We start from the raw sequence: 16,260 nt of genomic DNA, 5'->3' as shown, positions 1-16,260 counted from the left end.
CCTGAAGCTTGCCTCCAGCTGCCCACCCCCCCCCCCCAGGCTGTCAACCGCCCAGGGCACTCAGATCGCCACACAAGCACCTACGCTCCCTGCTGCTAGGAAGGCTTCGATCCCAGAGCCCGCGATTGGGCTGTCTGGATGGCGTCCGGAAGCAGCCCAGGTCTGTGCGCTTTCCTGCTACATTCGGAGACCTCAAGGTTAGGGAGGAGGAAGACAGCGGCACCCCAAGCCCCTTACCCAGAGGCTGGAGCCATCCTGAGGGCCCTCCCATCAAACACACCCACACGGTCTGAGAGGCTACAAACTCCTCCCTGGGCAGGACGTGGGTCCCCCTCGGCCCCCTCCGCACACGTACGCAAGCACTTAGCACAAGTCTAACGCAGGCAGGCGCATACGCGGCAGGAAAATGTTTTTAAACACGGAAAATAAAATTTCGTAAGTCTTTAAAGAGATATATTGAACTATGAAATAAGTAAAATCCTAAATGGAATACTCTATAGCAGGTAAAATGAGAAACACACCGTTTTCCATTCAAACTGCACAAGGGTATCTTCAGCATGCAGGTTCTTGCCCCTGGTACACACAGAATGCCAGATACCGTGTGAGGACACACACGTCACCGTTTAGAGAGACACAGACGGTGGTAAAGGCACAGCCGTCTTCAATGGCGAAGGGGAGCAGGGATGGGCCCCCCGGTGGGTCCACGGCTCTTTCTTTCAGAAACATAAACACAGGGGTGCCTGGTGGCTCAGTCAGTTGAGGAACCCACTCTTGATTTCGGCGCAGGTCATCATCTCACAGTTCATGAGTTCGAGCCCCGCACTGGGCTCTGGGCTGAAAGTGCGGAGTCCGCTTGGGACTCTCTCTCTCCCCCTCCCTCTCTCTCTGCCCCTCCCCTGCTCGTGCTCTCTCTCTTCCTCTCTCAAAATAAATAACCTAAGAAAAAAAAAAACAAAGCATAAACACGCACATACCCTCCACAGAGAAAGCAAGCAAGGCAAACTTTTAAATCAGGGAGCTGCAGGGTAACACCCGTCCTGGTCTCCTCTCTGGACTTGGGTACTGGAATCATTCAACGCTTTCAAAAGTTAGGATATAAAGCTCGCTCAGTTAAAGTTTCCTCTCAGCAAAATGTCACTCGGGACGCAGGCTGCAGAGCTAACGTTTGGCCACGCTCTCCGGAGTGGGCTGGCCCTATTTCGGGGTTCTTCTGTTAGTAATTAGTGGTGAGAGATTTCCCCCAAGGCCCTGCTTATGGACACACTCGGTGTGATCTAACTTATCCATGAGGCAGCCTGCTTTGGAATCATCTTCAAAACGGAAACAAAATTTTCCTCTTGGGGGCTATACCTTATTAAATACGACCTTTTGCCATATTACAAATACTAAGCCTTTCACGGATATTAAAAAACACTACAATACTCAAAAAAAGCAAAAACCTGGCATAGGAAGGAATGACCTAGGGTGGCAGAAAGCAGAGATGTGTCATTCATTCAGAGAAAATGTCTCAAGTTGGGGGGGGGGGGGGGTTTAAAAAGCCAAAAGTCAAGAAATACACCCCAAATGTGTCATTGGGAGACTTCCAGAAGTGTAAGTTCAGAGGCCTACAACACGGCAGCCTAGCCTTCCGTTCGTGCCCAGCCTTGCTGGAAGGCCCACATACCTGCAGGGGGCCCATGGGCACCAGTGTGGAGGCCAGTGGCACAGGGATGGGGACAGAAAGGGCACTGAGGAAGGGGCTAAGACCCAGGTCTCCACCCAGGACAGCTCACCACACCCTGAAAACTTGCAGCAGCGACTTTCAAAGCTGCCACGTGCAGAGCCAAAGGAGTCTAATAACCCACCATTTCCAAATTAGCTCATTTTCTGTCCCCAAAACATGTTTTGCTAGTGTGGACACCAGTTGGCATGAGGCAAAGCAAATCTTGCTCCACAGGCTGCCACCCGCAGATCTGTCTGTGCACAGCCCACAGAACGTGCATCCGTCCCCTGAGCGGTCCCTCCGTTTGGATGCACTGTTTCTGCAGCTCTGTCAGAAGTCCCAAAGGAAAAGAAAGGCCCAGGTAGGTAAAAATATCAGCCATGGCGGCCTCTGAACGCAGGGCAATCAATGGAAAATGAGCACAACCCTAGAATACGCTCAAATAACTGAGGGCCTTACCGTTGCCTCCCTACTCCCCCTCGCTTCCCTCCAGGGTGCAGGCAGGGAAGGCCGGGAGCGTGGGTCCCAACCCACCAAGACCCGCACCTTCCCACGTCCCGTACCCCTGAAGCAGTGCTGACCGGCAGGGGAGACCACAAGCATGGCGATTTACTTCCTACAACGACTGTCCGGTGTGCACGACGTGCGAGAGACACGCGTTTCCCGAAATCTTGCCGTACGACAGGGGTGGGGTACGTGACTGAGTGGTAACAACAGACTGGCCCCTAAGTGCTCAATAAACATTATGGTCCAACCGACTCCTAAGACCGGTGTGAGTGGCCACAGAACCACCTGCTTCTGTCCCAGCCGGGCTCCCAGGGTTAGAGGTCTGGTTTTCAAAACGGACACTGACCAAGGGGTTGACTGTGGTGAGTCTGTGAACAGGAGCAACCAGACCTACCAGAATTCAGTTACAGAAAAAGCACAGCAAGGCCAACACGGTCCTCTCCAACACCTATCTTTAGATCATGCTTACCTGGCTCTGCAGAATGAGTCCAGGGACAAGGTCTAGTCTCCATTCGCCACCCCAGGCACGTGTGGGCACACAGATGACAGGGCAGCGCCTGTCTCGCGAAGCTAAGGTGACTCTGGAGGAAGAAGATACCACCGGCCACTGACTGGCTGGACAGTGTAAGAGACAGTTCATTAGCTCGTTCCGGAACCTGCTGACAGGCTAAACCACAACCAACACTCTATAAAGCCAGCAGGAGAGCTAGGGTGGCCAGCAGGCACTGACCATTCTGGAAAGTTCTTTTCTCAAAGCTGGGAAGAACACGAAGAGAACCATCAGCTGTTAACCTGAACTATTTTACTAAAACTTATTTTGGGGCAGCCAAAAAAACCAAACCAAAGCAACCAAGAATGTGTCATCCCATTGGACAGCTGTCTCCGTGTAACCTATTCGCCACACATCAAGGGAAGGTCGAGGCATTCTGAACCAGTAAACAGGATTTAACGACGGACAGCAGCAGGCCAAACACTAGATAGAATGCGTATTTGCGTTTCTGCTGCAAGAAAAGGGGCCGAGTCCATAAGAGGCAACAGGAAATGTCCAGAAAGCAGGCCACCATTCCTAGGCGTGGATGGCCACCTGAGCAGCACCCTGTCCCACATGGAGCCCGGACATCAACAGCTGCCCCCGGGGACATAATCGTGCTCCCTCCTACTGCACCGGGAACACGTCAAAAGTAACAGCTACAGTTCCTCTGTCTTCAAATACTCGGGATATAAACCCGTGCCAAGAGCAGGCCATCCAATTTCTAACACAGGAAGTAAGCACGGACACGGGGAATGACTCATCCTCCTATCGGAGCGACCAGTGGGGTCACTGACATTAAGTCAGAGAAGCCTCCAAAGCACAAAGGGTAGGGGATCTTTCCCCATTTCCAGGGGAACCACACCAGAGACATGACGGATCCCTAAGGAGCTGGATGGCATCCCTTGATGCAGACGCAAGAACTTGGGGTGCCCACGGTAAGGATGGCGAGAAAGACCACAGTGGTGGCTTGCACCCACTGCTCTACGCGCCCATGTCACTTAACCGGCGCACCTGCTCTGAGAAGGCGGGACTATAACATGCCAGTGTTACTAGCAGATGAGGAGACTGAGAGTCACCCAGCCAATCTGGGAGTAGAGCCAAGATCCAAACGGGGCCCCCTGGCTCCAGAAGTCACAACGACCCCCAGACTTCATCACCTTCCCAGCAGTGAGGAGGGGGTGCCAACCCCGTCACCAACAAAAGTACAGGTGCTGTGGCTCAAGATCCGTCCACCACAACTGAGAGGAAAACGGAGCTGTGCAAGATTCACTCACCTGCATTCCTAGCAAACACGGATACGGCACCTGCTAGGAGCTGGACCCCCACCTCCATGCTGGGAACAAACCGATACGGCACCTGCTGGGGGGACCCCCCCCCACCTTCGTGCTGGGGACAACCACGGATACGGCACCTGCTAGGGGCTGGACCCCCACCTCCAGGCTGGGAACAAACAGATACGGCACCTGCTGGGGGGACCCCCCCCCACCTTCGTGCTGGGGACAACCACGGATACGGCACCTGCTAGGGGCTGGACCCCCACCTCCAGGCTGGGAACAAACCGATACGGCACCTGCTGGGGGGACCCCCCCCACTTCGTGCTGGGGACAACCACGGATACGGCACCTGCTAGGGGCTGGACCCCCACCTCCAGGCTGGGAACAAACAGATACGGCACCTGCTGGGGGGACCCCCCCCCACCTTCGTGCTGGGGACAACCACGGATACGGCACCTGCTAGGAGCTGGACCCCCACCTCCATGCTGGGAACAAACAGATACGGCACCTGCTGGGGGGACCCCCCCCCCACTTCGTGCTGGGGACAACCACGGATACGGCACCTGCTAGGGGCTGGACCCCCACCTCCAGGCTGGGAACAAACAGATACGGCACCTGCTGGGGGGACCCCCCCCCACCTTCGTGCTGGGGACAACCACGGATACGGCACCTACTAGGGGCTGGACCCCCACCTTAGTGCTGGGGACACACTGGGCACTGACCAGCCCTCCCGATCTCATACTCCATCCACAGCAGGGAAAGAAAGGAGCACTGTGTGCCTGGGGCTGTGTTCCACGGTGAAGCGTGAGGCAGGGGAAGGGAGGGGGGCTTTGGTGGGGGTGGTCGCCCAGGAGGTTTCTCCAGTGACACCTGAGTGAAGGCTGAAAACAGTGGGGGCTGCGCCCCAAGGACACTGGGGGAAGGTCGTCCGGGAAGAGGAAGCAGACTAAGACACTGATGGGCAGAAGAGCTACTGTGGCGCGTGGAGGGGACAGGAGGCGAGCGCCAGGGGAGCCAGAGGGCTGTATCGGGCCTGGAAAGCCAGAGGGAGGTTCTGGTCGGAGGGGGTCACGCCCTGACTTGGGCTTCGAGGGCTCCCCTGGCTGCTGCGCGAAGCCAAACGTCAGGGAGGGCAGGAGCAGTGGCCAGAAGACCAGCAATGACCCACCGGGCAGTGATGCTGCCCAGGGCCAGGGCGAGAGAGCTGGTGCCTAAGGAGGTGAGGAATCTGGGCACAGGCAGGGCAGGACAGCGGGTGTGATGGAGGAGGGCTCCAGGAGCCAAGGGCGGGCGCTGCAGAGGCCCCAAGAAGGCAGCGCCCCCCGCGGGGGGGACAACACTTTTCTGCTGGAGACGGCACAGGCGGCCAGCCCGCATCAGAAGGGCCCGGAGGGCACCGAGACCGGCACCGAGGGCACGTGTTCCGGACAAAGCGGCACAGGGTGAGGCAGAGCAGAAGGAATCGCCCGCATCTGAACGCTGACAAGGGACATGGGCTAAGGTGACAGTGAGCAAGATGCCTGGTGGTAAGTCCCTGCACCCCGTCAGTTTCCTGCTGCTGCCGTAAAGAAATTGCCACCTACGAATCGCTTAAAACGAGAGCCTTCGTATCTCACACCTAAAATCAGATGTGGCTAATATCAAGGTGTCCACGGGACTGTGTTCCTTCCGGAGGTTCTGGGGGAGAATCGACTTCCTCATCTTCTCCAGCTCCTAGAGAAGGAGCCCCTATTCCTTGGCTCCTGACTCCGCCCACATCTCCTCCGGGGACCCTGACCCTCAGGCCTCCCTCTTACAAAGACCCCTGTGATGACAGTGGGCCCACCCGGATACCGCAGGCTAACCTCCCCTCCAAACAGCCTTAATTTAACTACATCTACAAAATCCTTTTTACAGGATTGAGGTCACATACTCGCAGGATTAGGATGTGGTGTCCTTGGGAGCCATTCATTGTTCTAATATATTCACCACACCCCTCCCCCCAGGTTATGTTTTTGTTTTTGGTGAATGTTAAGTGAGATTATACAAGCCATTTAACCACAGCTTGATAAAATTTAAATACTACTATCCAGGGCTTATTAATAATAGGCACTATTAAAATTAAGTCTTCCAACTTAGGGAACATTGTCTAAATACGAGCTTAATAATCGATCTTATTCATGGAAACAAAGAAAAAATAATTAAAGCCCCTGTAGTCTGTAAATCCTTACCCTGAACCTTGTTAATTTGTGCCTGAACTGTGCCCCCAAATTTCTGCATCGATGTAAAATGGGTCTACAGGAAATTCAGTTAGAAAAGAAAACGTGCTGCAGGAAGCCAATTAAACCGGATAGATCGGGGGGCGCCTGGGTGGCGCAGTGGGTTAAGCGTCCGACTTCAGCCAGGTCACGATCTCGCGGTCCGTGAGTTCGAGCCCCGCGTCGGGCTCTGGGCTGATGGCTCAGAGCCCGGAGCCTGTTTCCGCTTCTGTGTCTCCCTCTCTCTCTGCCCCTCCCCCGTTCATGCTCTGTCTCTCTCTGTCCCAAAAATAAATAAACGTTGAAAAAAAAAAATTAAAAAAAAAAAAAAAAAAAAAAAAAGGAGCCAAAATTTTGTGCATCCAGAAGCCTGAATTTATACACACTTCGGGGCATGTGGGTGGCTCCGTAGGTTAAGCATCGGACTTCGGCTCAGGTCACGAGCTCACGGTTCGTAGGTTTGAATCCCACGTTGGGGCTCTGTGCTGACAGCTCGGAGCCCGGAGCCTGCTTCGGATTCTGTGTATTGCTCTCTCTCTGCCCCTCCCCCCACTCGTGTTCTGTCTCTCTCTCCCCCTCTCTCAAAAGGAAATACACATTAAAAAAAAATTTGTACAACCCTTCCAAACACACATGTGCAGTCAAATAAAGACGTGAGCCTCCAGAATGCTGGTTTTCTCAAAATTAGACAAGTCACACTTGGTGGATGCTCCGTGAAGTGTTACTTAACCCACGGACCTGGACTCCCTCCCACCCCCAGCCCACACCCCCACCAGAGACCCAGGCTTCCAGATTCACTGTCTTAGGACTTGGATTCAAAAGGAAGTTCATGCACTTGCTAAAAGTAGCCACTGCATTCACTTCCACCATAAAAGGAAGCTGATTTCAGAGGATTTTTTAAAGAGGCACATGTCTTACAGGTAAAATCTGTTTCTACCCAAACCTTTAGCCACATCACAGATCAGAGGTGACCACTCACGAGCCAACGTTCTTCACAAGGCAGCAGCAGCGGCCTGCCGCCGATTTGGGCTTAATTATTTCAACCACCATTTACCTTCCTCTGAAACTCCGGCGTTTCAACATTGCACAAAGAGCAACTTTCTGCGCTTCAGACACACGGAACAAAATCCGCTTCTCTGGACGCGTGAACCTCGTTTTTAAAAATCGTTACTTTTATTACCGTCGCTCACTAATTTGCACATATCTGTTCTGGCTTTTAAAACATTTTTTCCCCCCCACATTATAATGAATCCTTAAAGTCACAATCCCCTGGTAAGGCCGCCCCAGCGTGCCAAAAATGAAAGCAAATGTTTCCCTTCTTCCCCGCAAATTCATAAAATGTGGGCCCTGCCCAATCCCCGGAGAATCTGTGACTCTGACTTTCTAATTCATTCGAAGTTTAAAAAAAAAAAAAAAAAAAAAAAAAAAAACTGAAGATCCACATTTGCTCATTTTTATAAGCATCTCTAGGGAAGTTAAAGGCATTTAAAAATTACACAATACGTCCCCCCTGGCTTCAGAGACGCAATAAAAAGGGCATCTTTCCCAAGCTTTTGTTAAACTGCAAAGTGGTTTTTTAAATTGTGTGTTCAAAAAAAAAAAAATTTGTTTTCTTTACCATTAATCTTGACCAAAAAAAAAAAAAAAAAAAAAAAAAAATCTGTTCAGGGCAAAAACATTCAGCGGAGGGCCACCCCATGCTAGGCACGGAGTGAGGTCACACGGACCACAGCTGGGGAGGCAGAGGCGCCACGTGGGGCAGGAAGCCATAAACGTATGCGGTCTCTGTGCACCGGACGTATGTGTTTGTATTTAATGGGTTGGATTGACCAGGGTTAAGGGTTGGCAGGCACAGGTACAAGTGGTCAAAGGCTACATACGTTTTTTTAAGGCTTTTATTGCACTTTGTCCATCCTCCACCCCCCCCCCCACGAGGCTATCCTGATCGACATTCTTTCCACTAATGCAAAAGGGTAATGCCATGACCTGCACGTGTCTCCCCCGAATCTGTAGGTTGAAATCTAACCTATTAGGTGCTATCACGAGCCTCGTGAGCAGGGTTAATACCCTTAAGACAGGTCCGAGGGCACCCCCTCACCTCCTTCTGCCACGTGAGACACGACCAGAAGTCTGCTACCTGGGAGATGGCCTTCACCCAACCACGCGGGCACCGTGATCTCCGCTTCCAGCCTCCACAACTGTGAGATCTGAATTTCTGTGGTTTTTCAACCACCCACCTGTGTTTTGTCACAGCAGCCGAAACAGACCAGACAGGGACCCATTTCCATACACCTTTGCCAACACAGGGTCTCTTCTTGTTTTATGATTGTACTTAACTAGGCTTTTCTTTTTAATGTTTACTTACTTGAGAGAGAGAGAGAGAGAAAACACACAAGGGAGAAGGCAGGAGGGGTGGGGGGTGGGGGAAGAGAGAGAGAGAGACAGAGAGAGAGAGAGAAAGTCAGTCTTAAGCAGGCTCCATACTCAGTGAGGAGCCAGATATGGGGCTCGATCCCACCACCCTGCGATCATGACCTGAGCCAAAATCAAGAGTCAGGCGCTTAACCAACTGAACCACCCAGGTGCCCCTGTACTTCAATGGGTTTAAAAAAAAGTCACCTCATCACTTCAATTGGTCCTTAGTAAAGCTAAATATATGTACACACTATCTGCCCCATTATTTCTTTTGATGCGTCTGTGCCCATTCCTTCTGCTGGGGAATTACTTATTGCTTCATAAGAGCTCTTTGTATATAAAAGACAACCCTTTGCCATACGTCGTAACTATTTTGTTTTTTATTTGCCTTTTAGTTTTGGCTACAGTGTCTGTCGTGCTCAAAAGTCATTCAGTTGTTCAGATGTTGTCAAGGCAAACTTCTTTTGTTTTCTGCCTTTGATGGCCATCCCAAGACTATATGACTTTCAAGAAGGTTCGTTTTTGAGGAAATGATTCTGTCTTTTGAACGGCTATAGGCAAAAAGAGAAAAACAATCACTTGACCTAGTTTCACAATAACCCAGCTCCCCAAGAGAGGCAGAATGCATACTTATCCTGTGAAGTCAGGGGACCAGAGCACAGCTGACCCTTGCTGCCTTAAAATACTTTCTCTTGGCATAAGAAATAGGGCTACAATGGCTCGGAGAAGAGAGTCGTGCCAACTGTACATCTGATCCATGTTTATGGATAAATTTAGGCAAAATGTAATAAAGTCTGTGCCTAGAAACACTAGAGAGATAACGCTTTGAAAAACTAATCTTGGGCTGCGAGTAAAGAATGGGATCCCTCCAATTTTAGGTCATTTTAGATCACTGCAATTCTCACAATCCTGGCGGGCTCCCCAGTGGGCTCAGCTAAGAGACAGCGCAAGGCAGAGGACCGATGCTGTGCTCAGATGCCCTATGGAGACTGGTTCTCTGACACCCAGTCACGTGGCCCTGGACCGGCGGAGGAAGCCTGGCCGCCACTCCCCACAGCTGGGCCGGCCAGTGGCCACACCCCCTCCGACCAAGTGAACCACCAGACGCTCCTTGTCACCCTCTTCACACAGTCATTTGCGTTTTACAAGAAAAACTACCCACAGATAAACCGCTCGCCTCGCACAGAATTCTTTCTTTGCGCACAGCACCCACAGGCAGACGCGGAGTTGGCCTTGGTTGTTGGGAAGCTGGTCCTAGGATTACGGAGGCCGAGGGAACTGAATGTGTTGTAAGAATATCACATATGGCACGTGCTCTAAGTGGAGCAAACATCTCAGCTGAACAATGAACAGCCACAGAACCAAATGTATTCCCAAGAGGCAGAGAAAATGGAGAAAGACAGCACCTCGTGGTGCCCGATGTTTTGTTGTGTTTTGCACAAAAGAACTCATGGTGAATACAGAGGCAGCAAATCCAGCCTCTTCCCCAACCACGTGGATGCTGGTGTGTGCCCCTGTGCCTGGTACATCCTAAATCCCCTGCCAGGTTACAAAGGGTTGGGGGTGGGGGAGGGCGGGGGAACCGGACCCAGGCTCCTACAGAGACCCTCCGTGCTCCCAACGCAAGGCTGATGGAACATCCAACACCGGAAAGCCTTCAGTGACAACGACGTCTCCCGGCTCACAGGCCGTATAAGGAACAAAGCCCCTGACCCCCACTCCATGGCTCCCGCGTTCTCCATCCCCAGAGCACCTGCAACAACAGCCTCTTTCCACGTCCTCAAATCCATCGCTCCCACCGCAGGGCCTTTGCGCACGCTGCCCCTTCTGGGATGACCCACACTCCTCCCTCTACTGAGATGTCAGAGGAGAACAGCAGCTTGCTACGGACTCCTGGGCTCCTGTCTCCACAGACGCCCATCCCAATCCCACTTCTGGCATCTATGCCCTGCAGCAGCCACCTCCCCACCAAGCAGCACTGACCACACTGTTAACTTTACGGTTAGTAGGGGGCCTATGACCAACACTGCCTTCCCTTCTAGACTCCAAGGACCCTGAGACCAAAGACCTCGTTTGCTTGCTCGCCAGCACCGATGGGGTGGGTGCCTAGCACCTTGCAGGCGTTCAGTAAATGAACAGACACCAACAAAGAAAATTTAGGGGTTTTCACGATCATCTGGCCAGAACTTATATACGTGCATGTTAGGATATATACCTACGTATGTATTTTTTTTTAACGTAGGAAGAAAATCACGGCAAAGATTTTGATTCATCCGCACATTCCTAAATGACAAAGAACTCTTACGGGCCACTGCTGGCCAGGTGTCCCCTCAGTTCCTGACACAGCAGATGGGGAAGGACACCCGTGGACCGCACCGTGTTGCGATATGCTAATTTGCTGTTAATTACAGCCTCTCCTCAGAAATGCCCTCGAAGAGCCTGTTCCGTGGGGAGGGCTGTGCCAATTAGGCTCGCTCACAAAGGAGTATCTTTAAATGATTGCCAGTTTATTTTAAATACCTCTTTTAATTTATCGGGAGATCACCTGGAGTGATAAGCAATAAACTGGTTCCATTTACCTGTGATACATTTTCATGTTTCCTTTTCCTTACGACGGCTAGTAGTTTTCAAGGGAGAGCAGGAGACAAAGGAACAGCCATAGGCAAAAATTTAGCTAAGAATTCTTGCCCTGACCTTTTTCTTCCTCGGAGGAACATGGTGGTGGTAATTTCTGAATCCCCAGCCTCTCTTCAAATAGATGGAATACTTCTCAATAAAGGAAGCATAAAGGCTCGGGGGACAGGGCTTCCAACAAGCACATTAAATGTAAACAAGTTTACGGGCGCCCGGGTGGCTCCGTCGTTTACGCGTCCGACTCTCGAGTTCGGCTCAGGTTGTGATCTCGTTTGAGCCCCGTGTCGGGTTCTGACAGTGCAGAGCCTGCTGGGGATTCTTTTTCTCTCCCCCTCTCTCAAAATAAATTGAAAGACTTTAAAAAAATGTAAACAACTTTAGATTACAAGGTGGGACCCATTTTCTTCTAAAGTTGCCAAATTATTAAGGCCCTTGTATTCCTGTGTGCCTCGGCATCTCATATAAAGAGTAAAGGTAAAACTATTTCAATACAACTTCTAACTTATCTGCTCAACCTCACCTTGGGAAACAGGGTCACCTCCACACCACTGCCCAACGACAAGAGCACCCCCAGCCATGATGATGAGGGAGGCGGAACATTTGAAAGATGAAAGGCACCGCAAAGCCCTGAGCTCACAGCCTCACACGGAGGCGTTAGTTTGGACTCCAGGGACCGTGGTTTACGCAGCCCCAGGAGCACAGAGCTGGCTGTCAGGACCAGCCCCGGGAAGCAGCCGGTACGTGCTGCTGTTACGTCCATCCGGGGAGAACCACTGAGCCGGGTTCCCTGGCCGGGGTCCCACCCAACCGCCACGTGGCCCTGGACCCACCGGCTGGGAACTCCCAAACCGTGCCCGTCGGAGCCACAACTCTTCTTACCCTGGCTCCACGGCCTCGTGGGTTCTCAAGAGTCAGAGGGAGACCCACCCACCCCACCCACCCAAAGTCATGCTCCGTTCCCTTAGCACCTGAATGTGATTAGCTGGTTAAGTGTGTATTTGTCAGTCTGAATGAACACAAAGGCAGAGACCGATTCATAGATCATCTGGAGGGGTCTGGGCACTCGAGGCATCGCCCCTGAGATCTCATTACCAACGGCAAGAGCCCCAGCTGACATGAGTTATTTACTGCCTCCCTCGTCCTTTGATTCCGCACACGCGTCGTCCGCAAGAAGGTGCATCTGGGCCCCACTTGAAACAGGCTACCGTCCAGGGGCACCGGCTCGGAGAGCGGGGAAAGGTGCGATCAATTAACAGGCCGGCGGGGGCCCCAGGGAGAGGAGAAGCGGGGAGGCCGGGCTGAAATCCTCCAACCCTCCCTCCCTCCCGGCAGCAGACGAGGGGCTTCGCTGAGCTAAGGGGAAGTAGGAAACAATAAGCAATTTGGGAAACAAAATCCTGAAATTGCGCTCGGATTATGATTATAATTAGAAAGTCAAGCATGTCTGATCGTTCTCCAGTGAGTCTGCAGGCTACAGACCAGAATAATTTTACATAATTATCAACATCAACATGGACAGAGCCCTTCTTGCAGGCGAGGCCCCCCGCTGCCCGGGGCTCTGACCTGCGGGCCTCAGATGCGGTTCCGGCCCCTAAAGGACGCACCCACGAACGCGGTACCGTGCGGCCACCACGTGTTCTAAAACCGGGGCAGAAGAAGGAAGGGTTTCTTTGTCTACCATGTAAACATACCCAGGTGAAAACCCCACAAAGGTATGAGATACGAATCACATTTATAATCGATGAACGCCCTTTAAAGAAACAAAGACAGTCACACCAAATCTCCATTTTAGCGGAAACCCAAGATTGTATTTTTTAGTCTGTGATGTCTGTACGGCTGGTTCCGTCTCCTGCTCACCAGCGAGGAGACCCGACAAGCCCTGGGCTCCCGTCCAGAAAACACACACAGACGCAGGTTCTCTGACCGCACCTGACCCGTACCCCAGGCCTGAGCACCCCAGTTATCCACCCAGGCGTGGTAACTCCTGGCTTCGGACCCGCCACCCACCCCCGCACATCAAGAGAAGAAAACAACCCAAAAAGAAGACCGGAAAGAAGGAAAGGAGACCTTCTGTCATAAACAGACAGACATTCCTCCAAAATGACAAAGCTCTGAGCAGCGTCCTGGACCCCACGGGACCACTGCTTCCTTTCTCTGTGGTCTCTTGAAGCTGTTCTCCTATTTCTGTTATTCTGTTACTATTACTGCCAGTAGCACTCTGGGAGGAGCCAGGGGGTTACCTGGAAAGTGAAGAGAAAGCTGGAAGACGGGACGGGACGCCCCAGAGCACGTTCTGCCAGAGCAAACCTCCCCTTACTTCCTAGCTCTGTCTTCCTCCTCCTTTTCTTTTTTTTGTAAATAAAAAATAAACATTAACGAGTTTCTATAATATAAATAGCCTTTAATAAAAAAAGTACTTTTAAAAACATTAATATTCATTTCTGTTTTCTGGAAACACACACACGAAAAGTGTGTTCAATCCAAGCGCAAAAGGAGGGGGCAAACCCACCTAAGGCGAATACCGTACAATTCTGGAGCAAGGGATCTTCTTGCTAATTCTTTCCCTATGATGATTGCTGTACTTTGCGGGAGCCCAGAATCTCCCTGGGAAATGAGAAATCAGATTCTTGTAAGTACTGGCCAGAATAAAACCCCAGATCACCACCTTATAACAGGTGTAATTTTGACTCCTTCCAAAATTTGGCAGCTGACACCCCGACTCGTTAAAAGGTTTGATTTGTTAAACAGGAAACGTCCCTGGTGAAATCTCAAGAGTCCCTTCCATCCCAAGCAACGCTGCCTTCACTCTTGTCCCTGGCTTCCTCCAGGCCTCTGACAGACTGACCAGTTACATGTCCCGGGAAATTGCTCTTGGTCTGTGACCTTGGAGGACCCATCTGACCATGTAACCTCTCTGAACACGATGCCCCCCCACCATGTCCTCCCCACTCAGACGGCAGGGCTGGCCACACCGGGGGAGGGCAGCGGAAGGCCTCACGGCGGCGGGAGGGCCGGCTGTGGCCCAGGGATCCGGGGCCTGGCCGCCCCCTCCCCAAGCACCCCCCCTCACCCCGGGCCGGCCTGGGACAGCTCCACCTTCTGGGACCACACCCAGTGCGGTCCTGGCCAAGCCCTCTCAGCTGGCAGTTCTGTTCCCAGAGCCAGATGACAAGGGGGAAAAACATACACCACGGAATTTTACAGAATACCGCCAGCCAGCTCGGATTCCGAAGGTCTGTGACACGGCTGGCCAGCGCTCCTTCCCTATGAGGAGCTCAGACGTGTACCGGGCAGAAGACTAACACTGGGAGTCAGCAAGGGGACGCCCCAGAGAAGGCAGCTGTGATGTCCAAAGTACAAGGAGAAAACTAAGAGCTAATGAGCCACGTGCAGGAGACGGAGTGGAACCCCGACCCCAGCGGCCCACCCTGCAGGCTCGGGCGTCCCTCAGAGCAGAGGCCCAGCTCCCCTGGGCTCCCCTGCGTCTGGGACACCGCGGGCGTTCACACGAGGCATTTCTGCCTTGCAAGGAGATGGGGGTGCACTTTTGGTTGAACAGAGTTTTCATGTTTACTTATTTTTGAGGGGGGAAGGGGCAGAGAGAGAGGGAGACACAGAATCCGAAGCAGGCACCAGGCTCCGAGCCGTCAGCACAGAGCCCGACGCGGGGCTCAAACCCACGAACTGTGAGATCATGACCTGAGCCGAAGTCGGACCCCTAATGGACTGAGCCACCCAGGCGCCCCTTGGTCTAACATATTTTTAAAAGATCAATATTGGTTTTCGTGGAACACAACATCTAGATACCATCTATCCTTCTTAAAACTCTAAAATACCAATAAATCCTCAGAGAACGTTCCCAGCAGTGCCAGGGGACTTGGGGACACAAACCTCCAGCAGCGCGCCCGCCTCCTCTCCCTGCTGTGCCCCCAGCTCCAGGAGGACGCCCTGGGGCTGGATCTTCAGAGTCCTGGAGGGACCCAAACGGACCCCGACCGTGTGCCGGCTGAAGGAGGCCTCGGAGCCCAGTGGTCGGGGGAGGGAGGGGTCAGGTGGAGCAAAGGCTGGGGGCCCCCACCCTCACCCCTCCCCGGCCCGCAGGCTCCCAGCCAGTGGGAAGGCCTCCCCACGCCCAGAAGGCCTTCCTCCAGCCCAGGGTGCTGGTGTCGCTGTCCCCGCGGGAGCACTGAAGGAACAGAGACAACTGTGCGTGGCTGGCCAGATGGCGTGGGTGACAAGGCGAAGTTGACAAGCACACTGTGCCCAGGATGTGCCGGAATAACCGTAAGCCAAGTATCCACGGGCTGCGTCACGCTCTCGTCCTTCCACGAAGTCTCCCGCTTCCCACCTAGGACCCCCCCTCCCCCACATGGTCTGAGGACAGCAGGACCGGGCCTGGAGACATGGGAACTCGCTCTGGTGCCAACTCTGCTCCACGGGAACCTGGGAAAGCCCCTCACCCACCTGACCCTCGTTCTCATCCACAGGACATAAACAGGATTTAATACCCTCTCTTCTTTCCTCCCGGCCTCAATGGGCTAAGGAGATAACGGGTGTGAAATGATAACGGGTTTGTAAACAGCTATAACTTATGGTAAAAAGTGCTGCTCCCTGCGTCCAAGCTCCGTGGCCCCAGTGACTCATTCTGCCACTATTCCCCGAGGACGGCTCGCGGCTCCTCTGGTGACATGCAGGGGTCACAGTGATGCCCAGTTACCATTTGGTTCTTTACACAGCTCACTCTGGAACCGGCTGATGGCTCAAAGCAGGTCTGCTGAAAGCCACACACACACACACACACACACACACACACACACACACACACACAATCCCTGAGAGGATGGGCAGCTATGGGGTGAATGGTGCTCATCTCAGGAGAACCAATTTTGCTTTCAATAAACACTGACACGCTAGCAGGCACCTGGGGGGCTCAGTCGGTGGGGCGTCTGATCTCAGCTC

The 16,260-nt window shown here is 52.8% G+C and overlaps 1 protein-coding gene and 1 long non-coding RNA gene across 8 annotated transcripts in view; both read right to left on the bottom strand.

The window, feature by feature from the left end:
• Positions 1–16,260, bottom strand: part of AGAP1 (ArfGAP with GTPase domain, ankyrin repeat and PH domain 1) — a 553,911-nt gene that overhangs the window by 441,086 nt on the left and 96,565 nt on the right. The window contains exon 1 of one of the 7 annotated variants that reach the window (XM_045481828.1): positions 2,679–2,736. The exons of the other annotated variants lie outside the window; for them this stretch is intronic. Within the exon in view, the coding sequence (XP_045337784.1) occupies positions 2,679–2,721 (43 nt within the window). The 5' untranslated portion in view covers positions 2,722–2,736. Of the gene's footprint in view, positions 1–2,678; positions 2,737–16,260 lie in introns of those variants that run through there. 7 annotated transcript variants of the gene reach the window in all.
• Positions 8,781–14,961, bottom strand: LOC123599675. Its single transcript, XR_006713258.1, has 3 exons — positions 14,372–14,961; positions 13,811–13,905; positions 8,781–9,218 (listed from the first exon to the last, which is right to left on the bottom strand). It is a non-coding gene; the product is annotated as an uncharacterized LOC123599675 (long non-coding RNA).

This window comes from Leopardus geoffroyi, chromosome C1, assembly GCF_018350155.1.
Source record: "Leopardus geoffroyi isolate Oge1 chromosome C1, O.geoffroyi_Oge1_pat1.0, whole genome shotgun sequence".
NCBI classification, from domain to species: Eukaryota; Metazoa; Chordata; class Mammalia; order Carnivora; family Felidae; genus Leopardus; species Leopardus geoffroyi.
Note: the sequence above shows the minus strand (reverse complement) of the source record. Positions and strands in the feature narration are given on the sequence as shown.